This window comes from Myotis nattereri, assembly GCF_964212035.1.
Source record: "Myotis nattereri genome assembly, chromosome: 1".
NCBI classification, from domain to species: domain Eukaryota; kingdom Metazoa; phylum Chordata; class Mammalia; order Chiroptera; family Vespertilionidae; genus Myotis; species Myotis nattereri.
Window position 1 is genome coordinate 53,882,289 of NC_138075.1, and position 17,989 is coordinate 53,900,277.

At 36.2% G+C, this 17,989-nt stretch overlaps 1 protein-coding gene across 3 annotated transcripts in view; it reads right to left on the reverse strand.

The window, feature by feature from the left end:
* The window catches only part of TCF12 (transcription factor 12), a 361,079-nt gene that overhangs the window by 122,239 nt on the left and 220,851 nt on the right, over positions 1 to 17,989 (reverse strand). For all 3 annotated transcript variants that reach the window (XM_081093085.1, XM_081093086.1, XM_081093087.1), the window contains one exon: positions 8,189 to 8,253. In XM_081093085.1, coding sequence (XP_080949211.1) covers positions 8,189 to 8,253 — 65 coding nt within the window. The remainder of the gene's footprint in view (positions 1 to 8,188; positions 8,254 to 17,989) is intronic.

Here is a 17,989-nt window from a genome sequence, read left to right on the forward strand (position 1 = left end):
AATCCACCACCTTGACATCTGGGTGAACCTGGACCCCTTTCCCTGCTCTGAAATGCACACACAGAGTTCTGGGCTGTTCACAGGACTCCTGTCGCTATCTCCAGGTGAGGGGCTCTCAGAACTCACTCTGGCACCAGAGCCTCCCACACCTGGTTCTTTTGATTATTCACATATTTTCACTGCTTAGGAGATACAAGTACTTCGTCTGGGGGGTGGAAGGTAGGAGAATCTATTAGTCTTGCTACCACCTGAGACTGCTATCTGTATAAAAATCCCCTATTACTGTCTTTAAACCGACAAGCTGGACTTGTCTGCTTGTTCTTTGGTCTCTTGGCACCTCTGGTGTTTGGGGACCGCTTTGCATATACAGCCCTATCAGAAAACAAACGATGTAAGTGTGGATGTACTGGGCTCTATTTTATTCTAATGCCATATTTCTTAGCCATGCTAGTTCTGTGCTGCATAATTACTATAGCTTTATCTGAGACCTTACTTTATACGAGGTAGCATAAATTCTCCAAGTCCACTCTTTACTTTTTAAATTAAATCTTTATTGTTCAGATTATTATAGTTGTTCCTCTTTTTTCCCCCCCATAGCTCCCCTCACCCAGTTCCCACTCCACCCTCCGCCCTCACCCCCCCCCCCCAACACTGTCCTCATCCATAGGTGTACGATTTTTTTTCAGTCTCTTCCCACACCCCGCACCCCTTTCCCCCCCGAGAATTGTCAGTCCACAACCTTTCTATGCCCCTGATTCTATTATATTCACCAGTTTATTCTGTTCATCTGATTATTTATTCACTTGATTTTTAGATTCACTTGTTGATAGATATGTATTTGTTGTTCATAATTTGTTTCTTTACTTTTTTCTTCTTCTTCCTTTTCTTAAAGAATACCTTTCAGCATTTCATATAATACTGGTTTGGTGGTGATGAACTCCTTTAGCTTTTTCTCATCTGTGGAGCTGTTTATCTGACCTTCAATTCTAAATAAAAGCCTTGCTGGGTAAAGTAATCTTGGTTGTAGGTTCTTGCTATTCATCACTTTGAATATTTCTTGCCACTCCCTTCTGGCCTGCATAGTTTCTACTAAGAAATCAGCTGACAGTCGTATTCGTATGGGTACTCCCTTGTAGGTAACTAACTGTTTTTCTCCTGCTGCTTTTAAGATTCTCTCTTTGTCTTTTGCTCTTGGCATTTTAATTATGATGTATCTTGGTGTGGTTCTCTTTGGATTCCTTTTGTTTGGGGTTCTCTGCACTTTCTGGACTTGTAAGTCAATTTCTTTCACCAGGTAGGGGAAGTTTTCTGTCATTATTTCTTCAAATGTTTTCAATATCTTGCTATCTCTCTTCTTCTGGCACCCCCACAATTCAGATGTTGGAACGCTTGAAGTTGTCCCAGAGGCTCCTTACACTGTCTTCATATTTTTGGACTCTTTTTTCTTTTTGTTTTTCCGGTTGGGTGTTTTTTGCTTCTTTGTATTTCAAAAATTTGACTTGATTCTTGTGATCCTCTAGTCTGCTGTTAGATCTCTGTATATTATTCTTTATTTCAGTCAGTGTATGCTTAATTTCTAGTTGGTCCTTTTACATATCCTCGAGGGTCTCACTAGATTTATCAAGAATCTCACTAAATTTATTGGCAGTTTCTAGAAAATTCTTGAAAAACCTTATAACCGTGGTTTTAAACTCTATATCCAGTAGTTTGCTTTCCTCTATTTCTGTCATTTGTGACCTGTTTCTTTGTCTCCGCATTTTGGCTGCTTCCCTGTGTTGATAGAGTGGCTTTCTGTGCTAGGTGTCCTATAGGGCCCAGTGGCTCAGCCTCCCCAATTACCTGAGGTGGACACTCTTGGTGCACCCCTTTGTGGGCTGTGTGCACAGTCTTGTTGTAGTTAACCCTTGATTGTTGTTGGTATCACTGGGAGGAATTGACCTCCAGGCCAATTGGCTGTGAGACTCAGCTGTGTCTGCGGTGGGAGAACTTCTGTGCTGAAGACACCCTTCTGGGGCAAGACTTGCTTCAGTGGGGCTTTGGTGCTCACTGAGTCTGCCCCTTAGTGTGTCCCTTATGGATCTGAAGAGTTGTAATCTGGATGGTCCCACTCTGACCACTGGGTACACTGGCTCTTGGATCTCCAAGGATGTGCAAGGTCAGCCACTGTCTGGGGCCGCCCAGCAGGAGCTACAGAGAGATCTGCAGATTCCTCTTCTTTGTTTGGGGTTTGGAGGTGCCCAGATGAGGCCCAACTGTGAAGCAATGCAAGCTGCTGTGGGGCCTATGAAATTTTTATTTACCCTTAAGTGGAAAAGATATTCATCCATATTTTCCCTAGCAACCTTATTAGTTTAGTTTTCATTTTTAAGTCTATGATCTCTTTAAAATTTATGTTTGTATATGGTGTAAGGTAGGATTGTGTTTTTAAAATATGGATATATAGTTGCACTAGAGGTTAAAAAGGCGTTTTTTTTCCCTCACTGTTTGGTAGGAGGGGTTGCTCCTACCAAACATCATTTCCAATATAGCTGTGGGTCTCTTTCTGGACTCTATTAGATTCCATGATCTATTTGTCTATCTTTATAAGAATACCACACTTGATTAGTATTGCTTTGTAGTAAATTTTGAAGTCAGCTAACATAAGTCCTTTCTCCTTTCTTATTTTCAAAATTATTTTGGTTCTCACTCCTGTACATTTTCAAGTGAACTTTAAAATTATCTTATCAATGTCTATAAGACCCTGCTGGAGTTCTGAGTGGGGCTACATTAAACTTATAGCTCAATGGGGGGAAACGGTACTGAGTGTTCCAATTCATGAACATGCCCTATCTCTCTATTTATTTAGATCTTAATTTCTCTCAGCATTACAGTCAACCTCCCCTACCTATGTTTTCACTTCCTGAGGTTTGAGTTATTCATGATCAAACATAGTCTGAAAAATATTAAGTGGAAAATTCCAGAAATAAACAATTCATAAATTTTGGATTGTATGTTGTTCTAAATACATGATGAAATTTCACACTGACCATAAAGCAACCATAAAGTTGCTTGTAATGTATGAATCGTCAGGTCATAGTAGCCTAATGCTATGCCATAATGCCTACTGTCAATCATCTCATCACATAGGCATTTTATCATCTCACATCATCACGAGGAGTATAATACAGTAATGCCCCTTTATCTGCAGGAAATATGTTCCAATGAGTGCCTGAAACAGTGTATAATACCAAACCCATTATATATATTTTTTCCTATAAATGCATAACTTTCCACTTGAAAAAGTATTTTATAGCTTCTCTTTGGCATATCTGGATTACTAGTATCACTACTCTTGTGGTTTGGGGCCATTGTTGAGTAATATAAGGATTACTTGAACACAATCTGATAACCAAAAGGCCTACAATGTGAGTAATTGGTTGGTACATATACAGCATAGATACAATGGACAAAACATAGACTACTGTATTTTATAGTTTTGCTTTTCAAAGTCTTACAATTTTTAAATTCAATTTATCCCTCAGTATTTTATGTTTTAATATGATTATAAACGGTACTATTGTGTTAATTTCATTTTCTAATCTTTCATTGATAGTGTACAGAAATTGGAGTTTTTAGATTAGCTTTGTATCCTGACACAGCTAATAATATTTATTATTTTCAGTAGTACATAGGCTTTCCCATGTACACACACACATGTCATCTGCAAATTCAACTTAATGTATTCTTTTCCAATTTTTCTGTCTTCGTTTTCTTGCCTTATTACACTGGTCAGGACATAAAATTCAAGTAATGATAGTGGAAATTCTTGTCTTGTTCCTAATATTAGGGGAAACACTACTAGTCTTTCACCATTAAGTAAACACTTAGCTATAGACCTTCCTTGAATGACTTATCAAACTAAGGAAGCTGCTTTCTATGCTTTATTTGTTGAGAGATTTTATTATGAGTATTCGAATTTGTCAAATATCTTTTCTACATCTATGGAAAAATCATATTGTTTTCTTCTTAATTCTGTTAATGTGGTAAAATGAATTACTGATTTTGAAATCTTAAGCCAAATTTCATTTTTCTGGTACAAAACAGATGTGCAGTTTGATAATTAGTTGTTGCTCACCTCATAAAATGAGCTACAAAGTGTTCCCTCCTCCTCTGTTTTAGAATACAGTATATATAAGATTGTGTTTATCCCCCCTTAAGTATTTGAAAGAATTCAACAGTAAAACTATAAGACCCTCAAGTTTTCTTTGTGGGGAAGTGTTTGAAATAAATCTTTCTTCCATTCTACTGGTAATTTGGGTTCTTTCCCCCCCTCTTTCCACTACTCTTTTGTCTTAATCAATCTAGCTAGAAGTATTAATTTTACAGATCTTTTCAAACAATCACATTTTGGCTTTGTTAATTTTTCCTATAATGTGTATAATATTACATTGGTTTCTGCTTTTACTTGTATTATTTCATCCATTCTACTTATTTTGTGTTTCTTTTTCTAACTTCTTAGAGCAGAACCTCAGGTCATGCACTGTATAACTTCTTTAGAAATACATGCATTAAATGCTATACCTTTTCTTCTGAGCACTGCCTTAGCTGCACCAACAAATTTTGTTATATAACATTTTATTATAATTCTGTTAAAATTATCTTCGAAATTCTCCTGTGATTTCTTTTTAGAACCATAGGTTATTTGGACATGGGCTTTTAAATTTCCAGAATTTTGGTGTTGTTCTAGATATCTTACTGACGTCTCATTTAATTATTTTGTGATTTCAAAACTTCAATATATTGACACTAGTTTTATAAACCAGCATATGGTTCAATCCTGTTGAATGTAACATATGCCCTTGAGAATAATTTATATTCTTCAGTTGTTGGGAATAGAGTTCAATATATAACAATTAGATCAGGTAGTTGATACTTTGTTTAATTCTAAGTTTTTGTCTAGTTATTCTGGCAACTGTTGAGTTATTCAAATCTATAACTATAATTTGGAATTTATTTTCTTAATTCTATCAATTTTTGCTTCATTTATTTTGAAGCTCTGTTACTAGGTATATACACATTTATTATTGTTCTTCCTGATGTATTGACTCATCATTTTATTATTATCTCATGTCTGCATATGAGATTGGCTATAGGTATTGGTAAATTTCCAGTTAATTGAGTTTTTAAAGTTAACTGTAATTTTCTCAAGGATATAATTACTATACAGTGTTTCTAGTCTGAACACTTTGAAAAAACATACAAACTACTTAAATACTTGAGGTCTCAATTAGAAACTATTGTAATGATAAAATGATTTTTCACTTCATGATGGCAGTTTTTAAAATACTATACCTATTATTAATAAAGATGTTGGCTTCTATTCTCTGTGCTGAATCAATTAAAAAAATTCAATTGCAGAATGATCTATCAGTACTTCCAGTAATACTGCCACACCAGTTTCCTTTTAATGGCTCATCAGTCATATGATTGCCATGAAGGTAATGTGAGGAGACTCATTTAGCAACATATTATTACATCATTTTAAGATGAAGTAAGGCCCATCAGGCATTATTAAATTAGCTTGAATTTTGTAGTATGTCAGCAGCATTTTATGTACATTAATAGTAGAGTTAATGTTCCTTGGGAGGATTTTGTTGAGGAAAAATGATTTCTAAGTGGTGTTAGATATAATGTTTTAGTCATTATTTATATTTCCTTGTATCATCATTGTATAGTTAAAATCGTTATGTAATTTGTGAAAAGGTAAGACAAAATGGCAACCAATTAGTTTTTTTTTCTCTGACCCATTATAATAAATACTGTTGGGAATACAGGTACTTCTTTGAATGGGTGTGATACACCTCTTTTAACTCTTGAATTTCCTGACTTTCCTACTTAGGCCTCAAATCAGCTGGTGCTGGCCACAATAATTTCTTCTATAAAATGCAGCACAGTCAGAGGTAGGTAACAATAATACATAACAAAGCCACCGTTTCTTTCACAGTAAGGAATTCCTTTGCTTGTTTTAAGAGTCCTCATCTTCAGTGAGGGTTATTTGTTCTAGCTGCAGTATAATCTTTCTTCCTCTGTGCTGAATTTTGGGCTTCCTCTTTGGGACTCATGCATTGCTTCTATGAATTCATAAACAAATCTTTCCCACACTTGAATATATTTACATCTTCTTATATTTAGAAATATTATTTTATATTTCATACATTCTAGTAACCTTATTTTTTCTTTTCCACACAGGCCTACCTAACCTCTCCAATATGTTATAAACAATTGTTAAACAGCAATCTTACAGTTTCTTCTTTTTTCATTCTCCTTATATGCTTATACTTAGTGTATACAGAGGAACTGGGTGTCTCAAAGCATAATCCCCAGCCCATGTCAATTAGATCACTTGGGGCACTTGTTAAAAATACAAATTCCCAGGCCCCTCCTGGACCAAACAAGTTAAAATGGAAGGACGGTATGGGGACAGACTAGGAATCTAAGGGATTCTTATGATAAAGTATAGTTACATCATAGTTAAAAACATCAAGCATGAGTTTAGGTTTACCACTTGCTAAATGTATGGCCTTAAGCAAATTACTTAATACCATTTACTTATTGGCAAAATGGGTATTGTTAAAAGGATTAAATCTGTTCATGTTGTGGGTTTAGTTAGTGCTCAGTAGTAAATGGTAGCAATTGTTATTACAGTGCTATGTACATACATTTAAAATAAATGTGCTTTGTTGTTTTTTTAAATCCTCACCTAAGGATATATTTGGGGGGGGGGAGGTGGTGGTGGGGGGCATTAGTGGTTGCCTCTGTAAGTGCCCTGACTGGGGATCATACCGGAAACCTAGGTGTATAGGCCGACACTACACCAACTGAGCCACCTGGCCAAGGCTAAAATAAATGTTTGGTTTTTTTGATATGAGAATTAAATCTGGTATAAACACACATTAATCCTTGGCAAAACCGTTAAGATTCATTTTGGCGAAATTGGTGAATTATATAAATAGAGCTTACCACTGTTTTTACCTAAACAGCAATACCTTTGCCAAGAGAGTATTCAAACTTGTTAATATAGGCATTAACTACAATTTATTAGATGCAGTTGTAGTTTTTAAAAGCTTGCAATAGCTTTTTTGTCAAGTTTAGCAGTAGTGTGAACATTACACAAGTGGCTCTCAAACTTTTTCATCTATTAAAAATAATATTAAGGGCTCAAATAGCTTTTGTTTTGTGGGTTATATGAACTAAAAACTCTGAAAAATAATCATTTACTTTGTAAAATGTACATGGAAGCAAAAATGCTAATTCTATTTTTCAAATGAGGAAATCAATGCAGAGATGGAATTTAAGGTTAAATGGTATTTCTTATAACTATAGGTCCTAAGTTGTAGAGATCAGAAGTGAACCTAAGTCTTCTGACTCTGAATGGCACAATTATGGGATGTGTATGAAATAGAGTAGTATTGTTAGTATGACTTAAAATTGGCTCATATGCCCATGTATGAAATTAGGGTGGATCTGCATGCAGATAGCAGAAAACAAATTGAACATATCTTGCCTTTCCTTTCTAAACTTTTTGGCTTGATTCTGATGGGAATCTGTAGTGAACTGAGTTCAGGATTCTCAGTCTAAAGAAATGGGGGAAGAGCTGAGAAGATAACCATTATTTGAAATGAAACATGCTAGGGAATGTGCAAGAACTGAAAAAAAGTTTCCATATAAAGAGACTATAGAAAGTGAAAAATAGTTTTAGATGTAGGACTGAAATGAAAATAATTTCCAATGTTAGTAAGGTTAACATTACTGGGTTTTCAAGCTACCCAGAGCAACTGTGTGTTCTTCATGTAATGCATTAGCAACTTTCTTTTTATGAGGAAATATGTAAAAATCATTTTCAGAAGCGATAAGCATTTTGGAAAGAAGTAGGAAGATAACGGCTATGCTGCTTCCAGTTAAAATGAATATTAGTTTTTAAAATCTGTGATACTAGAGAAAGACTGTCTGGTGAACTGGGGAAGGGAAACGATTCTAAGCAGGGGGAGCACAAGAAAATAAGTGTAATTGCCAAAAACCCAACACAGTCACAAATTAAAGGCACAAATAATGGTGAAATAAATTTAATACATTTATTTCTACATCTTCCATTAGAGCCTTTATTTATGTATTAAAATTATCTCACAGCCTTTGTAATAATTACACTTACTTGACAGCCTGGTAATCCAGTGTCTCTGCTGTACAGGGAAAATGAGCCTCTCTCTGATGTTTTTCCTGTAAAACAAAGAAAATAACTTTATATAAAACCCTCATTTGTTGACAGAATTCAACTTCTAGACCATTCATGATAATAATATTGTGGTCTGGAAGTACAAAGAATTAGAAACAAGAAGATAAAGATCCAATAAGTAAAATTTTAAGCACTTACTATCATTCCAGTTAGTTTAACAGTCAAATTCTGACTTTCTACATGTAATAGCATGTATTTTATTAAATGCTTTCTTTTCATTGTAAAACATTAAGAAATATTCAAAAGAATGGACATCTATGTAGTCAACAGTATTATACATGTACCCACTTGTGAGAATTATGTTTTCCCTTATTTGCTTCAGATTGAACATTTCTCCCTCTCTTCTTCTCTCTTTCAGAAATTAAAATAGTATTAAGACGGCTCAAATCTCATCCTAGGTTCCAAGGTAACCATTATCATAAAGTTGGTGTATATGATTCCCATGTATATTTTAAACTTTTAAATATATATTCACTCAAACAATATACATTACTGTTTGTGTTTAATACATTTAAACAGATGAGATCACATGGTATCTAGCCTTTGAAATGTGCATTTTTGTGCAATATTATATTTTTGAGATATATGTTAGCAGACACCTAATTCATTCATTGTTGCTGTTATAAAATGTCCCACTATACAAATAAAGTCAGAGTTGGTATATTCTCCTACTGAAAAATAGATTATTCCTACCTTTGTGTTATCATTAAGAGTGCTGAAACAAATATCCTTGCACAAGTGTTATACACACACATGAGAGTTTCTCCAGAATAGACACAAAGAAATGGAGCTGCTGTATTAAAAGATGTATACTTTCAACTTTCCCTTACTATTCTCTGAAGTAATCATGCCAATTTATATTCTTCCCAGAAATGTTAAGAATTCCTGTTAGGACTTTATCTCCCTTTCAAAAGTCAAATGGCCAAGTGTCAGGAATGGTATGGGCCAGCTCTATAGGGAGATCAGATGACCCACAGTACTGACGATTAACAGCAGTGTTCTGACTCATTTGCTTTTTAAAATAATGTAATTTAAGTATGTTCAGGAAAGTGAATCATATATAGAATATCATATAGTTAACTAAACAGTCCTTGGCAAACAGACATGTTGCTTAGTAAGATTTCTGCAGGGATCACAGTTTAGTGTTAATAACAAAGAGGACACAAACAATGACATGGCAGAGTAACTCTTGTTCTCCATCCCAAGGCAAAAGTAACAACCTAATTCAATCTGACAAGTTACCCAAAATATTTAAAGTTATTGACGTTGCATGAACTTCACCATAATTGTATACTATACTAGTTATTAGCCTGATTGTACAAAAATGCACAGTTTATTAATTTTAAAAAATTCCACACATACATGGATTGTCAAAATTGTCTACTGATATAGTACATAATAAAAAAAGACTTGGAGACATATGGACTATCATAAAATAAAAATGCAATACATGCCATAGTGGCCAACTCATGTAGAAAGCTTACAACTCTAAATTTGACACCTATTGCACTTTAGACATATCCAACAATTATTGTATCAACAAAGGTATTAGTTATTAGAAAATACATTAATAATTAAATGTACAATTCTGAGCCCATTGGATTACAGCACATGTCTTAAGAAGCACTATTACTGATGAAGCACATGTTCAGATAAAGTAATGACAATACAAAAATGCAGATTTATGACAACAGTTAATTAATGTGATCTATTTGCCTCACATTCTCACCATAAATAAGTTCTACATGAAGATTTTTACTTTGAAAAATATACATATGAAATAAAAAGAAAACTATTATAATTGTTTAAGGATATATCCTTTATAACTAAGACTTCTTATAAGGGTCAAGGGGTTTTGGACACTACTCTTTTACTCTTGGAATCTGACCTCACAAAACTATTAAAAGGACTGTTTGCAATTCTGACACATATCCCTCCCCATGCCTCATCAAAATGGATCAGGAACCCTGCTGGACCAAGAAGATGGCAGAAACTGAAGGGAAAATGCCAACTCAGAAAGACTGACAGAGAGATTACTGGGAAAAAATAAAGAATAACTACATTTACGGTTTTGGGGTATTACCTTGTTAATCAAATAAATAAGTTTATGAAGTATTAAAAATAATAAGCAATTCCTTAGGAAAATGCTGCCTTGGTGTACCTCATAAAAATAAATGGCACAGAGAACCAAGATAGTGACATAGGTAAACACCTATACTTGTTGCCTCTCACAACCACATCAAAATTACAACTAAAAGGCAGAACAACTACCACCCAGAACCACAGGAAAACTGGCTGAGTGCAAGTTCCACAACTAGAGAGGTGAAGAAAGCACGTTGAGACTGGTAGGAGGTGCAGAGGCATGGAAAGTGCTGGCACCTGGATGTGCTGCTCTTTTAACAGGGAGGGAGATACAAGCTCCAGCTTGCTCTGAACTCCAGTTCTGGGCAAGACTCTGGGGGACCCAGACACATATGGGGAGAAACTGGACAGGAACGCAAGGGCAGCTTTCTCTCAGAGGTGCCTGCAGTGCAATGATGACTGTTCCTGCATGAGGGCGTGGAACTCAGAGACCTGGGGACATTCTGGTGCAGGGCTGACTGGCAGCCATTGCTGTTTGCTCCGCCTTGCTGATTCCCAGAGACCCTGTCCCACCCAATTTACAACACCACCCAAGCTGTGCGCATCAGCCTTTGCATATGAATGCCCTGTCCTTTCTCTGCCTAAAACCTGTCAAACTGCCACTGGGTCAGAGAGCCCCAGAGCTTCCAAAAGAAGGCCCAAGGCAGCAGCAGCCAGCCTTGCTTCATAGCTGGGCCTCGTCTGGGCACTTCCAAACCCCACACAAAGAGGAGGAATCTGCAGATCTCTCTGTAGCTCCTGCTGGGCGGCCCCAGACAGTGGCTGACCTTGCACATCCTTGGAGATCCAAGAGCCAGTGTACCCAGTGGTCAGAGTGGGACCATCCAGATTACAACTCTTCAGATCCATAAGGGACACACTAAGGGGCAGATTCAGTGAGCACCAAAGCCCCACTGAAGCAAGTCCTGCCCCATAAGGGTGTCTCCTGTGCAACAGATCTTCCAGTATAGACACAGCTGGTCATGACAGCCAATTGGCCTGGAGGTCAATTTCTCCCAGTGACACCAACAGCAATCAAGGGTTAACTAGAACAAGACTGTGCACAAAGCCCACAAAGGGGTACACCAAGAGCATCCACCTCAGGTGACTGGGGAGGCTGAGCCACTGGGCCCTATAGGACACCTACCACACAAGGTCACTCTACCAACTCAAGGAGACTTAGCAGCTACCCCGTACATAGAAACAAACACAGGGAAGCAGCCAAAATGAGACAAAGAAACAAGTCATAAATGAAAGAAATGGAGGAAAGCAAAATACTGGATATAGAGTTCAAAATCATGGTTATAAGGTTACTCAAGAATCTTCTAGAAACCTCCAAGAAATTTAGTGAGACCCTCAAGCATATGAAAAAGGACCAATCAGAAATTAAGCATACACTGACTGAAATAAAAAATAATATGCAGAGATTCAACAGAAGACTAGAGCAGCTGTTCTCAACCTGTGGGTCGCGACCCCTTTGGTGGTCAAACGAGCCTTTCACAGGATCGCCTAAGACCATCCTGCATATCAGATATTTACATTACTATTCATAACAGTAGCAGCATTACAGTTATGAAGTAGCAACAAAGATAATTTTATGGTTGGGTCACAACATGAGGGAACTGTATTTAAAGGGCAAGAAGGTTGAGAATCACTGGACTAGAGGATCCCAAGAATCAAGTCAAAGATTTGAAATACGAAGAAGCAAAAAACACCCAACCGGAAAAACAAAAAGAAAAAAGAGTCCAAAAATATGAAGACAGTGTAAGGAGCCTCTGGGACAACTTCAAGCGTTCCAACATCTGAATTATGGGGGTGCCAGAAGAAGAGAGATAGCAAGATATTGAAAACCTATTTGAAGAAATAATGACAGAAAACTTTCCCTACCTGGTGAAAGAAATAGACTTACAAGTCCAGGAAGCGCAGAGAACCCCAAACAAGAGGAATCCAAAGAGGACCACACCAAGACACATCATAATTAAAATGCCAAGAGCAAAAGACAAAGAGAGAATCTTAAAAGCAGCAAGAGAAAAAAAGTCAGTTACCTACAAGGGAGTACCCATACGACTGTCAGCTGATTTCTCAACAGAAACTATGCAGGCCAGAAGGGAGGGGCAAGAAATATACAAAGTGATGAATAGCAAGAACCAACAACCAAGATTACTCTACCCAGCAAAGCTATCATTTAGAACTGAAGGTCAGATAAAGAGCTTCACAGACAAGAAAAAGCTGAAGGAGTTCATCACCACTAAATCAGTATTATATGAAATGCTGAAGGGTATTCTTTAAGAAGAGGAAGAGGAAGAGGAGGAGGAGGAGGAGGAGGAGGAGGAGGAGGAGGAGGAGGAGGAGGAGGAGGAAGAAGAAGAAGAAGAAGAAGAAGAAGAAGAAGAAGAAGAAGAAGAAGAAGGAGAAGAAGAAGAAAAAGAAAAAGGGAAAGATAAAACATTATGAACTACAAAGTGACGATAAATACATGTCTATCAACAAGTGAACCTAAAAATCAAATGAATAAAAAACCTGATGAACAGAACAGACGGGTGAGTAGAATCAGGGTCATGGAAAGGGAGCAGACTGACAATTCTCGGGGGTAAGGGGCTGTGGGGGATGCAGGAAGAGATTGGACAAAGAGCTTACAACTATGGATGAGGTCAGTGGCGGGGGGTGGGGGGGTGCGGGAGGCCTGGAGTGGAGTGGGAACCAGGTGGAGGGGAGCTATGGGGGGAAAAAAGGAACATTTGTAATAATCTGAACAATAAAGATTTTTTTTAAAAAAATCAATGGTACAGTATATCAATCCCTGCCCTTTAAGAACCTGGGTCATAATTTAAGATTTTAAATGACTAGAAAGTTTTATAATTTTTGCCTCTTTGCTTTTATGACCCACTATAAGAAGAACTGAGTTGATGCCAAATCTTGATCAGAAATATTACCCCCCAACTATTCTTATTGTTTCTTTGAGAAAATAAGCTTCACTTTATAAGATTATCTCCATACAAATTTGGCAGCTATCATTAACAGTTTCTTCTCTTCAATTAAAAAAATCATGTCTCATATCTTTGGCAGAACAGAACTGGAAGACAACATTAACATTTAAAAAATACAGCACTATAAAGAAAAACAACAACAACAACAACAAAAAACCGGCTCTATCAATGGCTTGTCAATCACCACAATGTTCTAACAACTAATTTTTGGTTGAAAAACACACTAGGCCCTTTCTACATGGCAAATTCCTTTTACTGAAATATTATTTCAAACAACCACTAAAGACTTAAAGTTAAGTAACAACTTAAGGACTGTTATATTTTTACTCAAATATACTAGTAAAAAAGTATTTTCTATAGACCTCAATCTACTGGGTGGATAAACCTACCCTATAATACTCTCCTGATAGTATGTGCTCTTTTGCTACTGATTCAAAATAATGTTTTTATGAGAAAATTGCCAGACAGAGATATTTTGGAAGATATAGCTGGCTCAGTATTTATTTCTGCAGCAGTACAGTGATTACCTGAAAATTTCCTGCAAACTAAAATATATTATTTTCAATGAATTATATATTATTTAAGAAATTATTGTTGACCATGAGTAATAGCACAATTAGAACAGTTTCCCTTTTTATCTGAAAGCTAATATTACTTCAATGTTCATTTTTGTAAGGCATACTGATTTGCATTCATTAATTCAAATTCACAATCTATTAAATAAAAAAACTCCATGTGCTACATTTTAAATGGATAGCATTAAACTGGTTTTTCTTATACAACAAAGGCTTAACCTAAAAAAAGAATTCCTGGATGTTTCAAAAAAGTTACCTAGGCCAACTTTACTATATTTCAAAATGATATATTTCAATATACAAATCATGAGAGCTTTTCCATATTTAGTTTTCAGAGAAACAATATGAAACCCTTACACAGGGTTTCAAATCTAAATATTTGTATACAAATCTAAATTTCATCACAGTTCTATGAACAGTCTTCTCCTCCTTTGCCTTGGCTATCTTTGAAACTCATTTTTTACCCTAAGCTCTTTGCTCACAGAGAAGCTTTTCCTCCCTTTTTTTTTTTGGTGAGTGAATACTACCAAAGGTTTACTACAATTTGAATTATACTAATCACTTGGAGAAACATAAAATACCATCCTACAAAGTGGGCAAACCTGTAATGCCACTGGATGTATCAGAGCAGAGACCTAGGAATTCTGATTACTGGATTCATCTCTTGGCTCTTGACTCTCTCTCACTGAGCGAACTGGGCAAGTTAAAAGTCCCTTAACATTAGTGGTCCCACTCACTCTTAGAAAAATCAACTCAGTAACATGCACCCCACACACGCCTGCAGTTTAATTAATGCTTATAATATACTTGGAAGTTCTCGTAGGAAAGAACCTAGGCCAATACTAACTATTAGAATTACAGACTTCATTTTTTGATAGCAATCTGCTCAAACTTACAGAAAAAAAATCTACAAAGGATTTCAAACCAACAGATTATTTTTTAAAGGAAAGAAGAGAGAAAGGGTTTTTAACATAAACGCCTGTCTATTTTCTTTGCAACAATTTGTTTAAGTATTATTGGCTAACGCTTGTGCCAAGCACACTGCTGGCTACATTGCAGATATTTAAATATCTAGTGCCAACAAGCACAGCTGCTGGACTCTCTATGCCCTTCTCTTGTTCACTCCATGCCAAATTACTCACACAGCTATGAAAGATGAGACTGAAAGCAAAGGAAAATGCCAAGTGCAAGTGAGATTAGTAATAAACCAGAGGATCACTATAGAGGTCAGTGATTAACAAGTTCCCAGTTATAATCACTTTTCTAACCCAGCCTTTATCTCATCAGTTATTCCATCTTAACTCTACACCAACTTCCTGTGACAGGCATCAGAACTGCAAGCAGCTAGGTAATTTCCAATAATTCTGCAAAATTGCTAAAGCACCAATAAAGTATCTTATTATCCTTGACAAGAGCACATAGTCAGACCTCGGCAATCTGAATAGGCTTTAGAAATGACTTCTTGAGACTAAAACATAAGACAAAGGAGACCAGGATGTAAACATGCACCTATCCAGCTACTTTTCACCATGCTCTCTATCCCTCCTCCTAAAATCAGATTCATATTAAATATGAACAGAGGAGGATGAGAAGGTTTATACAAACAGTTTGCCTTTCAACCATCAGAATGGCCAGAGAGAACAATTAAAATGCAAACTTCAATATGACAGGTTGAGGTGGGTAGGATGTTAGAAATTTAATAGAGTAAGATACATTTTTACCAAATTTAGTCATTTATCAAAACTTTCTGGACCACTTTATGGTCCAATTGTGCCACATAAAGAATATATAACAAGGTATTCATTATAGGTAGCTCAAAATCTAAACTCTACTTCCCTGAGACAGTTTAGTTTATAATTGCACTTTCTAAATGGTCCCTGAAATCATATATTCATCTATGCTGCATTGTTGCTTTTCCTTAGGTTCAGAATTTAAGTGTGTTTTCTCCAACCACATTGTTTAGAACTCAGAAACAAAGACATGTCATTTTTATAGCAATCCAACAGATTATAGAACTAGGAATCATCTCTTCATCTTGGCTGTATTTCAGAACATGGTGAATGCATACTCTATAAAAATAATCAAGTAACCTTTACATAACAATGTTTTTTATTCCATTCTTAAATAAAAAATAATTTTAAATAATTCCATTGATGCTTTACAACCTTCTAGGGATTAAATAAATTGAGCCAATCCTTCAATACTTTAATCTTGACCACTCCCCTACCTATCCCCCACAAAATCAGGTAAAAATCATCAAACAATTTGGCTGGGAGAAGAGAGGAAAATATATTATCAAATTATCTTTGCAATCATACACTTAAATAATCTACTCCTTCTGAGATATTGACTGTTTCGACCAAATTCTTTTTTTTTCTTTTTAAATATATTTTATTGATTTTTTACAGAGAAGAAGGGAGAGGGACAGAGAGTTAGAAACATCGATGAGAGAGATCGATCAGCTGCCTCCTGCACACCCCCCACTGGGGATGAGCCCGTAACCCAGGCACATGCCCTTGACCGGAATCGAACCCGGGACCTTTCAGTCCGCAGGCCGACGCTCTATCCACTGAGCCAAACCGGTATGGCTCGACCAAATTCTTGTATGAATGCTTCTCTGAAAAATTTCTTGCTTTATACAGTAATAAATAGAACATAAAAGTTCATTATTGGTAGTTCCCATCATTTTTTCACATCTTTCTGTAGTTTGGCTGTTTAATTTAAACCACAACCTTACCAGGCAAGGTCAGTATCTGAATCTGTTTTTTATATGGCACCCAGGGACCAGAAGGCAGATGCCACTTGTTCAGAGAACACTGATCTGGAATTCTAGACTTGTTTTGTTTGTGTGCCAGGAACCGATTCTACTCCAACGCTCTATCTATGGCACACAGCCATGTGGAAGCAGAGAGACAGTTTAACAGAACTGTGCTCTAAAATAGCGGATAATAAATGATTGTTAATTAGCTAGTTTCCCTTGACAATAAGAACTGGAGCAGAAAGAAAGGAACTAGTCAATGGAACTGCTACCATTCACCAACTTTCTGGTCAGAAACAGTGACTGGAATGAAACAAGCAGGGAAAGAGTCAGGAGGATCTATTCCTGTCTCTGCTGTGAACTAGGTGTGTGACATAAACACTAAACTTCCCCAGGCCTCAGTTTCTTACTTGGAGAATGGGTTATGGTGGGACAATATTGAATTAGATGATATCTATCTGTTTCAATATCCCATGAAATTGATACCTCATTTATTTTGCTATTCATCAGACACCCCCTTCTAACAAAATGCAAATTTGGGCACTTCCAGTAGTAAAAGAAAAAGACAGCTGCTAAAAATGTAGGGACTTTTGGAATAATGACAATGTGCAGTTAAAAAAAAAATGAAGTATGCAAGCAGCTCATCATACATTTCTCTAATATACTATGAAATATTTAACTATGAATATTGGGTGGTGAATATAGCAAATTGAAGTAAATGTATTAAGAATTACCAGGATTTCATTCGACTCACATTAAGAAAAACTCTAAATGTTAATAAAATTTCTCACTGGAATGCAACACCCTCCACCTATATAATGTAGAAAGATAGAACACTTTGTATACCAGAGAAAATATACAAATGTAGAGCAATTGAAAAGAAACTATTCTATTTTATTGAAAAGATGAAGAAAGATCAAAAGAGAGTCTTAAGTCTCCTTTGTGGTCTACCAAGATTTAAATAAGATTCTTGCTACATAATAGGTACTCTGAGGGTAAAATACAAGACACTTAGTCTTCATTGCATGGCTTCCAGTACTGGAATTTACTGCCATCTTTTCTACCTTCGCAGTTCGAAAACAGGTAAAGGCTAGCCTCAAGTTTTCCCTGGGTTATAATCCGTAGTTCATTTGTGAGTCAGGTATAACTCAAAATGAGTTTTTAAAACACCAATTCATTATATAAAACTATATAAGTCAATTTAAGTCACAGTATGTCTGTTTAAAAGATTTGCTTAAGGAAAAAACAAAGGAAGAAAGTAAAGAAGGAAAATAGATAT